This window comes from Erinaceus europaeus, chromosome 8, assembly GCF_950295315.1.
Source record: "Erinaceus europaeus chromosome 8, mEriEur2.1, whole genome shotgun sequence".
Classification (NCBI taxonomy): Eukaryota; Metazoa; Chordata; class Mammalia; order Eulipotyphla; family Erinaceidae; genus Erinaceus; species Erinaceus europaeus.
Genome location: NC_080169.1, coordinates 92,038,642 through 92,056,486, shown reverse-complemented (window position 1 = coordinate 92,056,486; position 17,845 = coordinate 92,038,642). Strand labels below are relative to the sequence as shown.

Genomic DNA, 17,845 nt, shown 5'->3' with positions numbered 1-17,845 from the left:
TTCTAGTTTGCTATTTTTATTATATATCATTTAACATGTGTTAAGCACTAGCATATGTATGCCAAAGAGTTATAAAAATCTTAAATCTCTTCCCCAGAGCCCTTCCCCACTAGGGGAAGAGAGAGGCAGGCTGGGAGTATGGATCTACCTGTCAATACCCATGTTCAGCGGAGAAGCAATTACAGAAGCCAGACCTTCAACCTTCTGTATCCCACAGTGACCTTTGCTCCATATTACCAGAGAGTTAAAGAATAGGAAAGCTATCAGGGGAGGGGATGGGATACAGAGTTCTGGTGGCAAGAATTGTGTGGAGTTGTACCCCTCTTTTCCTATGGTTTAGTCAATGTTTCCTTTTTATAAATAAAAAATAAAAAAATCTTAATCTAATGTAATTTCCATAAACATTTTAATTAAAATATACCTACATCAACATAATTGGCATTGATGTAGTCAGTCAGTTTGCCATCTTTTTCAGAAAGTTGTGCAAGCTTAACCCTACTGTGATCATCTGTAATAAAAAAGAAAACATTTCATTATACTATAGGTTACTCTAATAGAAAGGCAATTTAACTTTATGAAATCATTAATCATCTACAATTAAGAACACAAAAATCATTTATTTTAATAAACTTTGGGTAGGAATACAGTTATGACAAAGATAAATGTAACAAGAGCCTCTGCCTTGAACATGTCTTCTAATGTTGAAAGTTAAGAATTGAACATTTACAGAGAAAGACACAACTTCAAGTTTGCATCTCTAGGAAATGTTTGTTATTGACCCAGGCCAATACAATGTACAGATATAGGTAGAGGTCCTTAAGATTAAAGGATGTGAAGGCAGAAATTGTATTGGCCTGGGATAATAAACAAATATTTTCTAGAGATGGTAACTCTCTAGAATATACTGCAGAATATATCCTCTGAACAGGAAACTGATGGAGGAGGGAGAAGAAAGCCTAAGAGTCCAAGGAATAGTTGTAGGAAACAGCTCATTGAAGAAAAGGACCTCAAAGAAGTATAAAGAAAGTCTGCCAAAGAATAGTTGTCCAGAAAAGAGGTGACTCCTACATGGCCAATCATGAGGGAATGAAAGCTAAAGTCATTGAGAAATAAGAAAGCATTAAAAAATAACCTCAACTGTATAGGAAATTCAAATGAAAGTAGACAGATTGCAAGTGAAAATAAGAAATAATGGTATGTAAATAATGACAGATACAAAAGTAGAGCTTTATATTCCATGTGGCCTAAAGCAAAAAAAAAAAATTAAAATTTGAGTTGGTCTTAAATGGATACTATTTGCAGAATGTAGGGTGGAGTGACATAATGCTATGTATTATCTAACACAAATCTTGTCCTTTGATACAGGAGTTCTGTGACAGTTACATTAGGTTGACTGAAGACTTTAGAAATTTATTAAAAGCACAACAATGCCAATGATAACAAAGTCAGAGCTGAGTTAAGGGTATACTTACAGGCAACGATATTTATGTATCGATTCTTGTGCTTATTATCTGGGTGGTTGGAGCTGTCTGCTGTAATACCTAAATCAACAGTACAGCTCTGCACTTCCTGTAAAGAAATTTCATGTACCACATTTTAAAACACAGCCTTCCAAACAAAGTGTCATAAAATGTAATGAGGAAGACATAACAAGGAAAGTAACTTATTATTTTTTTTTTTAGCATGTTACAACTATGTCTTGGCTAAAAGAAAATGCAGTGAAATAATGCCTTACCTGGTAAAACTCTTTCAGTGTCTAATGGAATGAATGCCAAAAAAGTAAAGAAATCAAATTCCACAGCACACGACAAATGAGAAAAAAAAGTGTTCATATTAGGTTTACAATGGAAAAACTATGATCATGCAATAAATACATCTGTCAAATACAAAACAAGAATGTTTCAAACAGTTGCATGCAAATCAAAATTTTAATAATTTGGATCAAAATATATAAAAGGAAAAATAATACTTTAAAAGGGAAGCATTGGTATAATGATATGATCAATTTTTAAATGAAGGCAAGAAAAGCTACATATTTAATGACAAATTTTGTCACTGTACTTAGATTTGCTAATATCCAAATATAATTTTAACTAGTACAGCACTATTTGAAACTATGAATTAGTAAAGTGTATCTCTGGTATTTTAAAACTAATTTTAAAGCATTAATTTTAAAGTTTCCTATTAGGTGATTTGTAACAGATTTAAATATTGTCAAATATGTCACAATATTAAAAAATCCACTAAAATTTTATCAAGTATGCTATAGCAGTCAGAAAAAAAATTGACATAATTAGTTTCTATATGTTTAATTAGTAGACAACGTTTTAGCTAAGTCTCAATAAAATATTTCCCTTAATTCTCTTCAAATTAAGACATTTTCTTATAGATGCTTTGAGATACTATCTCAATACACTCATTTCAAATTTATAATAATAAGATAATATTAATTATAATAAGATAATAACAGAAGGCCTTATAGGTTTTTTTTTGGTGAAAATATATAACCTAAATGTGAACCTGGCTCATCAGCAAGTGACCTAATCCCTTTTCAAATAAGTTCTTAAACCTCTTGTAGCAAGTGATTTACATTCTAGCTATAAAAACAGGTTAATAAACCACTTCAAAGGTATAGCATTCTTAGTTACTAACGTAATTATTTAGTTAATGAAATGTTCTCTTAATTATGAGTTAAAAGCAATAGAATCAAAATCTTTTTTCTTAAATTGTAAGATTATTTTATTAATTTAATTATTATGAATTGTTCAATAGTATTAAAATGATTTATTAATTATCAATGATGAATCTTTTGATTTTTATTATGTTCATTATAAATTGTTTATTTTCTTTTTTAATCACTTTTCAAAATTTTATTTATTTATTCCCTTTTGTTAGCCTTGTTTTTTATTGTTGTAGTTATTATTGTTGTTGTCATTGTTGGATAGGAGAGAGAGAAATAGAGAGAGGAGGGGAAGACAAGAGAGGAGGCAAGATAGACACCCGCAGACCTGCTTCACAGCTTGTGAAGCAACTCCCCTGCAGGTGGGGAGCTGGATGTTTGAACCGGGATCCTTAAACTGGTCCTTGTGCTTTGCGCCATGTGCGCTTAACTGGATGCACTACCACCCAATTCCCAAATTGTTTATTTTCTTATGATTTTTTAGTATCTGGTAGATTAGACCAATCCTTGACAGAACTTTTCTTTTTCAGCTAGGATTTTGTGTTGTGGACCAGTTTGCTGGTATACCACACAGCATCTTTTAGCTTGTGGCAAGAATTAATTTGGTATTTTCAAAATCTAATTCTCTACCTATTCCACTAAAGTCATTACTTCACATTACTTTCTTAGCCAATGAGGCAAAGACTGTCTTTTTTTAAAAAAAAAAATCAAATACCTTGGTTTCTTGAATTTTAATTGAGCAGAAAAATATCACATTTTATTTCTAGTAGAGATTTCTAATATATGATTTTTTTTTCTTTAAGTTTGTCTTGGTTGATGTCACTTCTTAAGAAGTAGTTATTTGGTGCATCTGGGGACTGGGACATCTTCAGTTCAGGGTAAGAGGTCAAAGGGTGTGTTTTGGAGGATAGGGTAGGGGGTGAAGGGGATGGACAAGATGGAGAGATATTGGGGTGGGTGTGTGTGTGTCTATGGAGAACTTGATGGACTTGGGGTTATGTACCAGAAAAGTAATGTGGTGATTCCTGTGGCTGAAGAGCCACGGAGGAGGTAGAAGACGACTTGCCTGCTGGAAAGTGCATGAATTTTGACATTACAGAATTAGGCTTGGATTTCTGCTGTTATTTATTAATTGTTACTTTCAGGGGAGACTTAGTTTTATCAGTAAAGTAAACAGAAATACAATCAATCCCAGACTTGGATGAATGAAGCTTGTATGCAGAAGAACTTAGTGCAATGGCTAATAAATTAAGGGGGTGCTCAACAGTGGTCATCCTCATCCTTTTGTGATCACCTCCCTATTAATAGTTGAGTGGGCAATGATACATTTGCAGTAAATTTTTCTTTTCCTTTTAAAGAGTATTTTAGTATCTATGCTGCAGAAGGGAGCATTCTTCTAAGAGTACTTTTTAAAAAACATTGTTTGATAGGACAGAAAGAAATTGAAAGGTAAGGGGGTTATACAGGGATAGAGAGAGACATGAGAGAGACAGAGAGAGAGATATAGAGAACTGTTGAGAGAAACAGACACCTGCAGCCCTGCATCATTACTTCTGCAGTTTTCTCCTGCAGGTGGGGACCTGGGACTTGAATCCAGGCCTTCGGACATGGTGTGCCACAAGCTGGTCCCCTCCTAAGAGTATTTTAACCAAATACTTAAATAGTATTTAAATACCATGTACTTAAGTATTAGAAAAATAAAGCTTTTTTAATGCTTGTGAAGCTTTTTAAAAAATTATCTTAATTTATTGGATAGAGAAAGTCAGAAATCGAGATAGTAGGGGAGATAGAGAAGGAGAGAGAAGGATAGACACCTGCAGCACTGTTTCACCACTTGCAAAGCTTTCCCTCTGCTGATGGGGACCCGGGGCTCAAACCCAGGTCCTTGAGCACTGTAACATGTGCATTCAACCAGGTGTGCCGCCACCTGGTCCCAAGATTTTTTTTTTTAATGCAAATCTTATTTTCTTAAGAAGTTGGAATTTTATTATGTATATTAATTGTATCTAAATGCTTATGTATTTACATTAGTGTGATACAGTTAAGAGTTTATATATGTTTCAGCTGAAAATCATGAAATTTAGTGGTTTAGTTTAATTTGGAAAGATTAAAGACTCTGCATTACTAATTCATTATTCTTTTAGAAATAAACACACTGGCGATCTTTATTTTATGGGAGATACCTAACATCTTTCTTTCTCTCTCTTCTTTTCCTTTCTTTCCATTTTTTCTCTCTGTTTCTTCCCTACAATATAATTTAATTTCTAAAATGAAAAACCAATTTTTAAAAATTATCATTATGTGCTAAGCATAACATATTTCCTAAACACATAAGTGACTTTGAAACTAATTTTGCTATAACTAAAAATGATTTCAGTATCTTTAGGTGAAAAAGATATACACTGCAATGTAATTTAAATTTACAGTTTATTATAGTACCTAAACATATTCGAATCATACCTCAAATTCTTCAGTAAACCCACTACTTGCATGTAAGTCTGCAACATGTTTTGGGAAATGTTTTATTGGAATTGCTCCAACATCATCTAAGTGAATAAAAAACTAGGTTAGAAAATATAATTCCACAAACTTACATGTACTTCTCATTTATAATGGTTTGTAAAAATGCTTTCTTCTAACAGCTTCTAAATTCAATGGTACCTATAACCTCAGCATTTAATGAAACTATGAATAACAATTACCATATATTTTATATTTACTATCAATAATAACTAGCCTTTGATAAATTTAAATTCATCAGAAATCTTCCTTTCATACTCTAAACAATTAATTTTCAGTGTTAATTCACAAGAAACATTCAAATGTCACTTCTTATAAATGGACTGCGTCTCTTCCTAAATTTCTTTACCATGAAACTTACATCTAAATTTTAGAGAAAAATGTGTATTTTCATTCTTATGGTCTGCCTATATTATATAGCACAGTTTCAGTTTTATAATAACTGTATAGCTTAATGCTTTACAATTAATCATATTTGACTTACATTTGGAAACATTTTTTGCTTCTTTATAAATAATAGGAAACAGTGATATGCAGATCATTCATTAAAGATAAAGTCAAAAACCTTTGGAACTTTTAATCTGTAAAATTTCAAGGATTGTAACTTGAAGATATGCTATGTAAACAAATTCATTGGATCTGTTAATTAATTGTGAAGAGTTAAATTATTTTAACTGGTTCTGTCCTCCCCCCTCCCCACACCCCTACAAGACTTTCTTAGATTAATACTAGTTCACAGTATGCAATTTCACAAGTGATTTTTTGACAAGGAAACATCAAACACATTTCACTAGAAACAGTTATTTACATCAACAGATGTTCAGTATCTAGGCCATTTAATATTTTTAAGCTTCAGTTACCAAGAACTGTTTGATTTAAAAAAATTAGGATCCATCTGTTCTCTCTCTTAGCTGAGCGTACCTGAATACTAAAATTGAATTAGCCAGTTAGACTTAAGAAACACTAAGCAAAGGTGTAATTCCACCTTCACACAGAGAAGGTTCTTGTCTCAATGTAGCTTTTATAATTAGATACAAAGACAGAAATAATAATTTGTCACATTTAAATCACTTCCAGTAAATGTCCTTCAAACCCACTGATGTTATCTGCACAGCAAAAATCTTTTCACACCCATATAAAATTTTCACCCAAATATTACGCTACTTTTAAAAATTTTGCTTAATTTTTATTAATGATTTTTAAGAGTATTATTCTTAACTATTTTCTTTGCAAAATTATAAGATTTTAGGGGGTATATTTTCACATGGAATGTGTTAATATATAATTTAACACACTGATCACCAATTTGAGGAATTCTGGAAATTTATCTTATGAACTGTAATTACCGAGGCTAACATATATTCTAATTTTCACATGAAGATATATATATTTGGACGTTCAGAAGTGCATCTTTGAGAGTTAACGAAGTGACATAAATATTTTTTAATGACCACCTTACTGAGGAGAAAAAGAAGTATTTTAAATTTTCTTTTTTTTAATTTTTAAATTTATTTATTATTGGATAGAGACAGACAGAAATTGAGAGGGAGAGAGACAGAGAGACATCTGCAGCCCTGTTTCACCACTCATGAAGCCTTCCCCTGCACATGGAGACCAGGGGCTTGAACCTAGGTCCTTGTACACTATAGTGTGTGCACTTAACCTGGTGCACCACCGCCTGGCCCCTTATTTTAAATTTTCTATACGACAACCTGCTTTTTTATGATTTTATTAGTAATATACTCTGTTGGACTTTAATAAATACTATGGTTGATTTGTTTTACCCGTGCTGAGGGGGTATATGACAGAATTATACTACAAAGTTAATGTTACAGATGAAAGAGTTGTTAGTCTGAAGATCTTAAATATTTTAGTGGTATTCTGTACAGAATTTTAGTATAAGTTAGCAAACAAGAAATAAAATAGTTGTGGCTTAAAATCACAGGGCTGATAAAGGAAAATTAGCAGTATACTTCTATTTACTCTAAGACTGCTGCAAATTTTTAAGGAAATGCTATTTTATTTTTCAAATAAAGGTTTCAGAATATAACGTCATATGGAACTTAGGTCCCTATTTAGTTTATGAAGTCCTAGACAATTAAAAATAACCATGTAGATGAATTTTCATTCTCCTCTTTTTTTTGGGGGGGGGGGAGGGGTCCTTCTCTGCTCTTAGTTTCATCTTTTCTCCTACGAAGTGCTTCCATGGGTCTCAAATATCTAGGTAGTTCATTTTTTTGTTGTCATATTTTATTCTGAAATATTATGAAACCTTAACTATGAAACTGTGATCTTAGTGATAATATTGGGTTGGTTCAGAAAGTAATGAAGTCTTTTTGCATAGAAAAACATAGAATATCAGCTCTAAGGTCAATGGATCTCTTTAAATGACTCTGATTTATTTTTGAATATTGTTCTGAAAAATATTGGCATTGTCTTCTCAGGTAGTTAACTCTTTATAATTTGATGTTTCAAGCTTTTCAGGAAACCATATATTCTTATTGCTCCTTTCTATTTCCACTCTTATAATTTTGTAGCTCTTTTTTCACACAAATAAAAATAATAGGAAATAAATTTTGCCTTCCTTTTTACTTTCCCTATCCATGCCAGATTGATTTAGTATTTTTTTATCTAGATTTTATTAAAGCATATGAAATGACTTAAAATCAGTAGCATTCTTTACTTTTTTCCCCCTGTTTCTACTTTATTGAGGGATTATGATTTGTAGTACACTTGTGGATAGATAGAATCAGCATTTTTCTTAACTAATATTTGTTGCTATAAATGTCTATATTCTTTAAGTTATTAAGTATTGTCTACTATAAATGATTTTGCCATATCATCTGATCATTAAAGGTGTTAAAAATTGATGAGAACAAGGTAAAACCCTGGGTGCTTAAGAATGATATTATAAATATTTTGCTTGATACAAATATTTACTAATCTATCTTCTAACCATTTGCATAGCACCACAATAAGGACACACCTTCTAACATTGTGCTTTTCACTCAACATCTAACAGCCAGCTATGGTCACACATTAAGTTATTACCTGAAATTGGAAAGATAGGTGTTGGAGGTGTGGATATTACTCGAGGGGATGTGCTGTCTTCTAAATAAAAGTGTGCAGTCTGGAAGCACTTCCTGGGAAAAAAAGAAAGCAATTTATACTATTAGCCTCCAGACATATTAGGACAACTACTGCTATGCTTAAAGACTGTAACAGAAATCTCCAGAAATAAAACATACTTGGCGATCTATCCCTATTGTACAAAACCAAAACTATGATTATTTTTAAATGTCAGGTCTCCAAACATATCTCAATTTTACCTGTCCTATCAATAGAAGCAGAAGCCCTGGTGGCTCACAGAACTCAAGGTGGCCTTATCAGAAGTGGGTAGTCATTCTGAATAGTGGTAGTTATGTCACATAGGGAAGAAATCCAGATAAATGCCATCCACCCTGGGGCAGTGAAGTGCTGTTAGTTTACAAATATCGAAAGATACTGTGGGAATGGGTGATCTTGGTAGCCAAGTAGGGTATCTGTGTATAGCTCTCCCTACTTTCTAGAAATGTAGCACATTGCTAGTGTTGGAAAAAGGAGTTTCTGATTCCTGATCACATCCTAGCATGCTAAGGGCCAAGGAAAGCCTAAAGGCTCTGAGCCCTCATGAGAGGGGATGGCAGTCAGTCAGTTCTAGTAGGAATTTCTTGTTTTCTATTCTGGAGGTTCCTGTCACTGTGACAACACTAAGATAATAAAAACACTACCTGAATTCTAAAAAACAAACAAACAAACAAACAAAAAACAATAGAAGCAGAAGAGGGTGTGGAGATCAGGTATGCTAATAGCTGCCATGGCATTTAATGTTGTAGTCATTAGTAAATACTACTTTGCTGAGACCGAGCACCCCAATGCCTAGGTATTCTTCTCTGGTTGCTGTATGACAATTTATCCAGTCATGTTGGGCAGGGTGAAAACAGAAAAGAAAACATGCCTAAAGCTATTTTTACTCAATATTTAAATGACTGCCCATTTGAGCATAGTCAGTGGCTAGTACAAGGTAAGAAGCTATGGTCATGTAGAAATGAAATTCTACAATGGAGATAGCATTGTGATTAATAAAGAAAACAAGAGGGCAGTTTTACTCCCTAAGTATGATAAAGCAGTAATGACAGAACGTAAGTGAAGAAATAATGAGCATATCACCAAAAACTGGGGTGATTTTATTTCCAACAGATGCTAGATTTGTTGATGAGGGTTTTGAGAATGAATATATTTGGAATCAACGATAACTATGACCTACCATGTCACCTGAATCTATTTTCATTCAGATAATAAGAGTAACATCTGGTAAGAGCACATTACAAACTACTGAGAAGAGCAAAGAACCAACTGCTGCTAAACGAATGAAACCAACCTTAATTACAAAAATTTAGATAATTAAAACTGCTAATGGCACTCATTGATGTGGGTCATTTAATTTGAAATTTTACCTGTGAGTGGGTCAATTTATAGAAAGCAATGTTTGAATGAAAATGCTCAATTTCATTTTCTATTTAAGAGCTTCAAAATATACCTAATGAGCTTTTTTGTGCAACAGTAGTTCTCACGGACACATGTAAATGATGGCTTTTAAAAATTCAGTAGTTGGGAGTTGAGTGGTAGCTCAGAGGATTAAGTGCACATGGTGCAAAGCGCAAGGATCCTGGTTTGAGCCCCCAGCTCCCCACCTGCAGGGGAGTTGCTTCACAAGTGGTGAAGCAGGTCTGCAGGTGTCTATCTTTCTCTCTCCCTCTCTGTCTTCCCCTCCTTTCTCCTTTCTCTCTGTTCTATCCAACAAGGAAAACAGACAACAGCAATAAAACAAGGGCAACAAAAAAGGAATAAATAAAAAAATAAAAAGTGGTGGGAGGAAAGACTACAGTCCCCGCGGGGCCAGGCTGTGGTGCACCTGGCTAAATGCACACATTACAGTGTGCAAGGACACAGGTTCAAGCCCCTGGTCCCCACCTGCAGGGAGAAAGCTTCACAAGTGGTGAAGCAAGGCTGCAGGTGTCAAAACAACAACAACAACAACAATAAAATTCAGTAGAGTCAGTTCCATGCAAAACATTCTACAGTGACTTTCCACTGGTAATAGAATGACATTGAATTATTTCAGCATAAACTGTAACCCTTCTCCTACACCATAATCTGGTTCTTTCTATCTACTTTAACTCCCTCATCATCCACAACTTTTTCACCTCTAGTCTCTCCCACACTGGTCATCTCTCTCTCTCCCTCAAAGAAGTCTTACCAATACTAGCACTGGGCTTTTGCTCTTGTTCCCTCAGGCACTTTTCTCTTTCCCTTCCCTTCCCTTCCCTTCCCTTCCCTTCCCTTCCCTTCCCTTCCCTTCCCTTCCCTTCCCTTCCCTTCCCTTCCCTTCCCTTCCCTTCCCTTCCCTTCCCTTCCCTTCCCTTCCCTTCCCTTCCCTTCCCTTCCCTTCCCTTCCCGTCCTTTTCCTTCCCTTTTCTTCTTTCCTCCCTCCCTTCCTTTCTTTTTTGTTTTATTGAATTAACTCAAATTCTTTTTCCTCTGTGTCCTTTCCTGGCTATACTCAATGAATGCACAAGTCCATTTCCCTGAATTAGTTTTCTCTGGTATTTTGTTTGCTTTGTGGTACATATAACTATACAAGATAAGCTATTTAATACTTGTTTATTTCTCTTATATGTTTCAGTCAATTCTCCCTCATCAGAATGTAAGTCCCTTAAAGAAAAAATACTTTTATCTTAACCAATATGGTGTTAGTCTTTAGTGCTAAGAGCCTGTCATGTTGCAGGTGTTCCCGATTTTGGTTCATTGAATTCACTGTTATGAGCAGCAGTTGTAGTTTTCATAGCCTCAATTTCTCAAATGAAAAATAACAGGTAAATTTAGCAATGTGTACAGCAAGTGCTGTATCTGGCATTATGTTAGTGCGACTCTCTGATAATCTTGTGACAACATAATTGAGATAATTTGAGGATGTCTTTGATGAGAGAACAAATATTCCAGGAGGAAGATGAGTGGATGTAGAATTGAGTATCAAAGGCCCCCTATAACCTAGGATAATCCTTGGAAGCTGGAAATAATCTGACAGGCTTAGTGGATTGTGAGCCACAGGTTTCATGAGAAGGAAACTCTTCTGGAAATCCACATTCGAGCAGAATAGAATCCAGACTGGAGCAGAAGCTACTGATATAAGGAATGTTTAGCATATCTGTGCAACCACAGATAGAACCTATTCTGCCATAATATAGATACTTGATTTAAAGATCACAGAGTTACAATCTCATTAATTCCTCTAAAGCATAGTAGTGAAAACTAGAAAGAAGTTTCTATTTTATTTTTCAATTACTTTTTTTTTTTCCCACCAGGGTTATCTGGGGCTCAGTGTTGGCATGATAAATCCACCACTCCCAGTGGCCACTTTATCCTTTATTCTGCTTTTCTTTCTATTTTATTTGATAGGATAGAGAGAAATTGAGAGGAGAGAGGGAGATAGAGCTAGAGAGAGAAGAACAGATACCTACACACCTACTTCTCTTCTCATGAAATGCCACCCCCCCACCAAGAGGTATTAACGTCTAACATGTTGTTAGTGTTCATTGTAGTATCAGAGTTCATACCTGCCTTACTCTTTTAAGATATATAATAAAATTTTAATCAGTTTCAGAAAATAAGTGCCCAGTAATGTTATCTGTATTATCCACTAACAATAAGTGGGAGAAATAAAAGTAAACTAATACAGGATATGTTTTAAATGAAGCTTATCTGTGTGTTTTATATTGCTGTTTTACCTGGGAATTGACTCTCTACCTAAAGCATTATATTAGGAAAGTTCTATTCTGAGTATTAACTACCCTCAAGTACTCACTAATCTGGATTTATAAGTAAGAGAAAATTCATATATTATTTTTGTTTCTCCTCTGCCTGCCTAAACAATTGTGTTTAGGGAAAGTTCTTATCTATACTAGCTTTTGTAAGTATATTTCAGGTTTTAACTTTATAAAAAGCTCTCAACACTTTGCCTATTTTTGTAATGAATTTTTATTTATTTTGAAAATCTTACTGAAATAATTTTGTATCTTAGAAATTTAAGATTTGTCTCAAGTAAATAATACCTTAAACATCTGGAAAATAAATTCCAGGCATATTATTTAGTGGATGACAAGATTCAATACCTATAGTCCATCTGTTCTGTATAAGCAGTGAGTGTCTGCACGTCTATGTGCTAAGTGTTGATAACTATGTCTCCTGCTAATTATCACTCAGCCACGATGAAAAAAGTGATGACTGTTTTAAACTTGTAGACATAGGTCCTATCAATCAATGTTAATCTGATTATTTAATTTACACCTTTTCATCACAGTATTTAGAATTAAAAGTTGGAAACATGTAATTATTATTCCATTTTTAGATCGCCATACAAATACAAAGTAATAGTCATTATGTTGCCGTCTTCATAAAGAAAATTCCTAAAGAAGATCTGACTGTAACCTTAAAGATGATCTGGTGAACTTTCTTTTCAGATGGTAAAAGGAAACTAATTTCTAGTTGGGCAAGTCACATATCTAAGGCCATATAACAAGTGACAGAACAAGGTGATCTACATTTTATTACCTAGAATTTGATTTATCTTCCTGCTACCACAATTTTTAAGGTTTATATAAAACAGAAAAATAAATATTGTATTAAGCAAATTATATAAAAGACAAATTTATTATATCATTTAGAGATTATCTTTCCTCCTAAAACTAGATTCAATGTTCAACTTGGAAAAACTCTTAAGGACTATTACTATTAGAGATTCAATTAAATTTTACTATTAGCATTGCTATTAGATCTTCAAACTTTCCTACAGACTGTTGTTTCCATGAATGTTTAAAATGTTTCCATATAGACTAATATATCATGCTCTTTACAAATAAATCTATAATGAAATTTGAATAAATTGCACTAACCTTGAAGAAGTCAGTCATTTAATAGCACAGCATATAAATTCCCTTGTTATATGACTTATCTAAAAAGTTACATGCTGAAGTGAATTAACCTAAAATATATGTGTGTATGACAAATACATTAAATTTGAAATGAATTCATTAGGGTACTTCACTTTAGTAGAATACTTAGTATACGTAAATATGTATATAAAACTCAGAATACTCTGATGTAATGCATTCTGTATTCAAATTACAAAATGTTGTTTGTGTAGGAAAAAGGAAACATTTTACTGAAGGTCAATTAATATTGTACTAATAATATTTTATTGGTGATTTAATAGTAGTTCACAGGATTATAAGATTACAGGGTTCTCGTTCCATACTACACTGTACAATTTTATCTTATTAATCCTAATTATGTTGATGAGATAGCCATATTGACAAAAGATAAAAACCTCTGAAGTGTTCAATTTTCTATGATCTGCAAATCATTAGATAAGACAATTACTTTTAATTTAAAAAAAATAAACTTGAAATATTAAGCATAACAATTATGAGGGTCATTTCAACGTATTAGCTATATTTAACAATGACATCCTTATTAGAGCATTATTCTGTTTCTATAAAGCAGGATTTGTTTCTGTTTTTCTTTTTATCTTAAAATTGTCTAATCACACTTTTCATTAATCATTTACAGGGAAAATATGATAAACATAAACCTGAAACTGGAACAATTGTGCCAATGATGGTAAAGGGGTTCAAGAACAATGCCTCCACCCATAGGAAGAAAACATCACAAGGTCGTAAGCAGTATTATAGTTGTCTTTCTTTCTCTCTATTATAGTTGTCTTTCTTTCTTTCTCATCACTCCTCTCAATTTCTCTATTTCTATCATGAGTAAATAAATAAATAAAATAAAGAAAGAAATAAAGACAGGAAAAAATGACTGCCAGGAGTGTGGATTTGTTGTGCAAGCAGAAAGCACCTAGCAATTTTCTTTCTTTCTTTTTTTTTTATTTAAGAAAGGATTAATTAACAAAACCATAAGGTAGGAGGGGTACAACTCCACACAATTCCCACCACCCAATCTCCATAACCAACCCCCTCCCCTAATAGCTTTCCCATTCTCTATCCCTCTGGGAGCATGGACCCAGGGTCATTGAGGGTTGCAGAAGGTAGAAGGTCTGGCTTCTGTAATTGCTTCCCCGCTGAACATGGGTGTTGACTGGTCGGTCCATACTCCCAGTCTGCCTCTCTCTTTCCCTAGTAGGGTGTGTCTCTGGGGAAACACCTAGCAATTTTCTATAGAAATTTCTCTGGTGGTAATTAAAAAAGAAAGGTTAGAAAAGGAAGAAAGAAAAGGAAGAAAGAAAAGAAAGAAAGAAAAAGACCGAAAGAAAGTTTAGCTGGTCATGAAAACATTCTGTCTTAATCAACAAATGTCCAACCATATGCAACTATATATTCCTATCTTATTGTCTCAGAAATACTCAGTTAATCTCTACTTCTGTCTTCTCTTTTCACGTGCCCTGGTTTGAAATGCCCATTGCCTTTGCCTTCACTTTCTGACTACTATCCAGTTTGAACCATTCATTTTGCATTTACCTTGCCCTTTCTGATTTACCAAGAGCCAGTGTTTTCTGATCACTGTTAACAGTAGACACTTCAGCTGCCAAATGTACAGTTTTGTGTAAGATGTCATGAGAAATGCTGCTTTTTGGGAAACATTTGCTTTTGTGACTTTTTCATGAAAATGCTTTCTCCTTAATGGGGGTAAATTTATTGACAATACTAACTCTCCTATGTTCATTTTTTAAAAAAAATATTTACCCAGTTAGCATAATACTAGGCAAATGGAATCCAGTCATTAGTGAAATTTTTTGAATAAAATGAGAAAATATATTGTAGGCTAACACATAAAGAATAGTGATGTAAACTTATAGAAAGATGTTGATGAAGAATAAATTATAGATTTTATGTAGAATACTTTTAAAAACAAAAGTGCAAAGTATTCTGTTGTATCCTTTCCTGGTATACAGATGAGTTATTAAAAAGTTTTTTTTAATTTTTTTATTGCCACCAGGATTATAGCTTGGGCTCAGTGTATGCACAATGAATCCACTGCTCCTGATGGCCAAATCCCCTTTTATCTATTTTTATTTCAATACTATAGACAGCAATTGATAGGGGAGGGGAAGGAAGGAGAAAGAGAAACTTGCAGCCCTGTTCATCCACAAAGGAAATTATAATGAATTTAGAATCCCATGCATTTCAAGGTAGTGATTAACTTTATTTTAAAATTATATTCATAATTTAATCATTTGACTTGTTTTTGTATGTGGATTGTATCTTTTGCTATTACTTTCTTATTATTTTATTTATTTATTAGATAGAGACAGAAATTAAGAAGGAAGAAGGGAATAGAGAGGGAAGCAGCCCCCTGCAGCTGTTCAAGATGCAGCTTGAATCCGGGGCCTTAACCACTGTAGCATGCACACTAAATTGAATGTGCTACACCCTGACTCTCTTTTGCTGCTAGTTTTCAGCTTGTACAAAATTCACTATAACAACAACAAAAATCCCAAAATTTTTACTATATTAAAAGTCAACTTTTCTGAATAGCTTTAGAAATTATAATAATTGAGGACCTATGTAATAGCTCATTAGGATATTATACTGCTCTGATAATGTGTGTGATCCAGGTTCAAACCTGGAGCCCCCCCATTGCACCACTGAAGAAAGCTTGGTGCTATGATGCCTTTCACACACATTCTTTGCCTTTTCCCCATCTCTATCTAAAAAAGAAATAGAAAGCTATAATAGCTGAAGGATCTGCTCTAAGGAGCTTTAAGATTTATGTCAAATGTTGTTACATTTTAATGTTAATCAGATTAATATGATAGTGCAGCTGTCAAAATACTGCACATAATATTGAGGACACTGATGTTCCATTTTGCCTTTATTTGATTGAAGTTTGAAGAACTGTCAAATCTTTCGTTACAATGCTTTGCATTCACACTTTCACTTTATTCATAATTACCTAGATAAACTTCTGGCAGCTCTCAAGTAAAAGGGATTCTGAATGCACTTGATGACCTTTCAGATTAGAAACAGGAAGAACCTGAGCTTTATGGAATACATTTCAGCTACACTCAACTTACCTCCAGTAGATGAGAATACCCACAAGAACCACTAGACAGATAAAAGTCAGGGCTGATACGATCACAAGAGGTATAACTGCCTTCTTCTCGGATTCAAGCCCTTCGGCTAGACCAATACGAGATTCATGGCTACTATTACTGGCCACTGTAGTTGGAGAAAATTGAGAGTTGATATTTAAGCATAAGAGAAAACTACATTTTTCAACTGAATAACTGTAACTTTCTTTGTTATGCTTACCTTAAAATTTTTGACTTTATCATGCAAAACATATCTGTGATTATAAGTCAATATAAGCAAAACAAAATTTGACGCATATGAAACATGAACAGTATTGAAGGACTATAATATCCGTAACAATTGGTACCCAGTTGATAAGAAATGAACATACTTTAAAAAAGAAAAGGGAAGTGTTAAAGAAAGAAATATAAGTACTTTTAAAATATAATGGCCAGGAAAAAACAATATTACTTACTGCATCACCATATATAATCTTGATTGTACAAAATTAATTTTAATGGTAATGTACTTAGTATTACAATTAGATAAATTATTGGGCATAACTAATAATTTCATGAATCACAGGATACCCTTCTTACATAAGACTACCCCTTCAATCTATCAAACTATTTAAAAATTAGATATAAGTCAGTTTTACCATGTTTGGACTTATTGTAAGCTTACAGTTTATAAAGAAGCTCATTTTGATGAGGCACACTCGAAACTTATGTAATACTGCTATTTCTATGAAACTATACAAAAACACAATACCTTGTAATGTGAATTAAGGGGTGCATAGACAAAAGTTATTGTCAAACATTCAAGTGGAAATTATAAAAATGTATAAATTCTATTACTGGGCTACTTTCAAAAGATAGAATATTATTTTTATGACCACTCAGTAGATTATTAACACTTTGAAAATTGCTACAAATGACTGTATTCTTTCAAGTGTTACAAAATTTCACAACTGCAGAATATATCAGTGGTCAGTCACAATCTTTGCTTCCTTGTTAAAATGTGTGTAGCAGGAAACCAACCCAACTGAACATCAGAACTGTTCTATAGAATGATGTATTGACACTGCTACACAGTAAGTTCCCTTGCGTTATCTAGCTTCAGAAATCTCTGAAACAACTAAATCTGGGTTTCCCTTCAGTGTCTACATTGCTTTCTACAAATTTGATACAACTGGTAATTTTAGACTAGTCTTACTTTTATTGACATGAGCCAAAGGAACCAATTTCATTTTAAACATTTAAAAGTTAGTAATTTAAAAGTAACATACATGTATAAATACTAAACTAAATTTAACTGCAGAGAAGCTGGATTTAACACGACAGCTTTCTTTTTCTCTATTAAAACGTCTGAAATAGAAAAGGTCAATAATTGAATCCACTTGTATAGCAAATGCATACAAGAAATATGTGGTAAGTTTCCAAGGATGTTTATTCTTATAATTATGGATACACTATTAAAAATTAATTCTGACATGAGGAAAATTCATAAAATTATA

At 33.3% G+C, this 17,845-nt stretch overlaps 1 protein-coding gene across 1 annotated transcript in view; it reads right to left on the bottom strand.

The window, feature by feature from the left end:
* The window catches only part of PTPRZ1 (protein tyrosine phosphatase receptor type Z1), a 220,877-nt gene that overhangs the window by 31,576 nt on the left and 171,456 nt on the right, over nucleotides 1–17,845 (bottom strand). The window contains exons 11-16 of the mRNA XM_060195756.1: nucleotides 16,332–16,476; nucleotides 8,252–8,343; nucleotides 5,141–5,226; nucleotides 1,736–1,756; nucleotides 1,473–1,569; nucleotides 426–508 (exon numbers count right to left, since the gene is read on the bottom strand). Of these exons, the coding sequence (XP_060051739.1) occupies nucleotides 426–508; nucleotides 1,473–1,569; nucleotides 1,736–1,756; nucleotides 5,141–5,226; nucleotides 8,252–8,343; nucleotides 16,332–16,476 (524 nt within the window). The remainder of the gene's footprint in view (nucleotides 1–425; nucleotides 509–1,472; nucleotides 1,570–1,735; nucleotides 1,757–5,140; nucleotides 5,227–8,251; nucleotides 8,344–16,331; nucleotides 16,477–17,845) is intronic.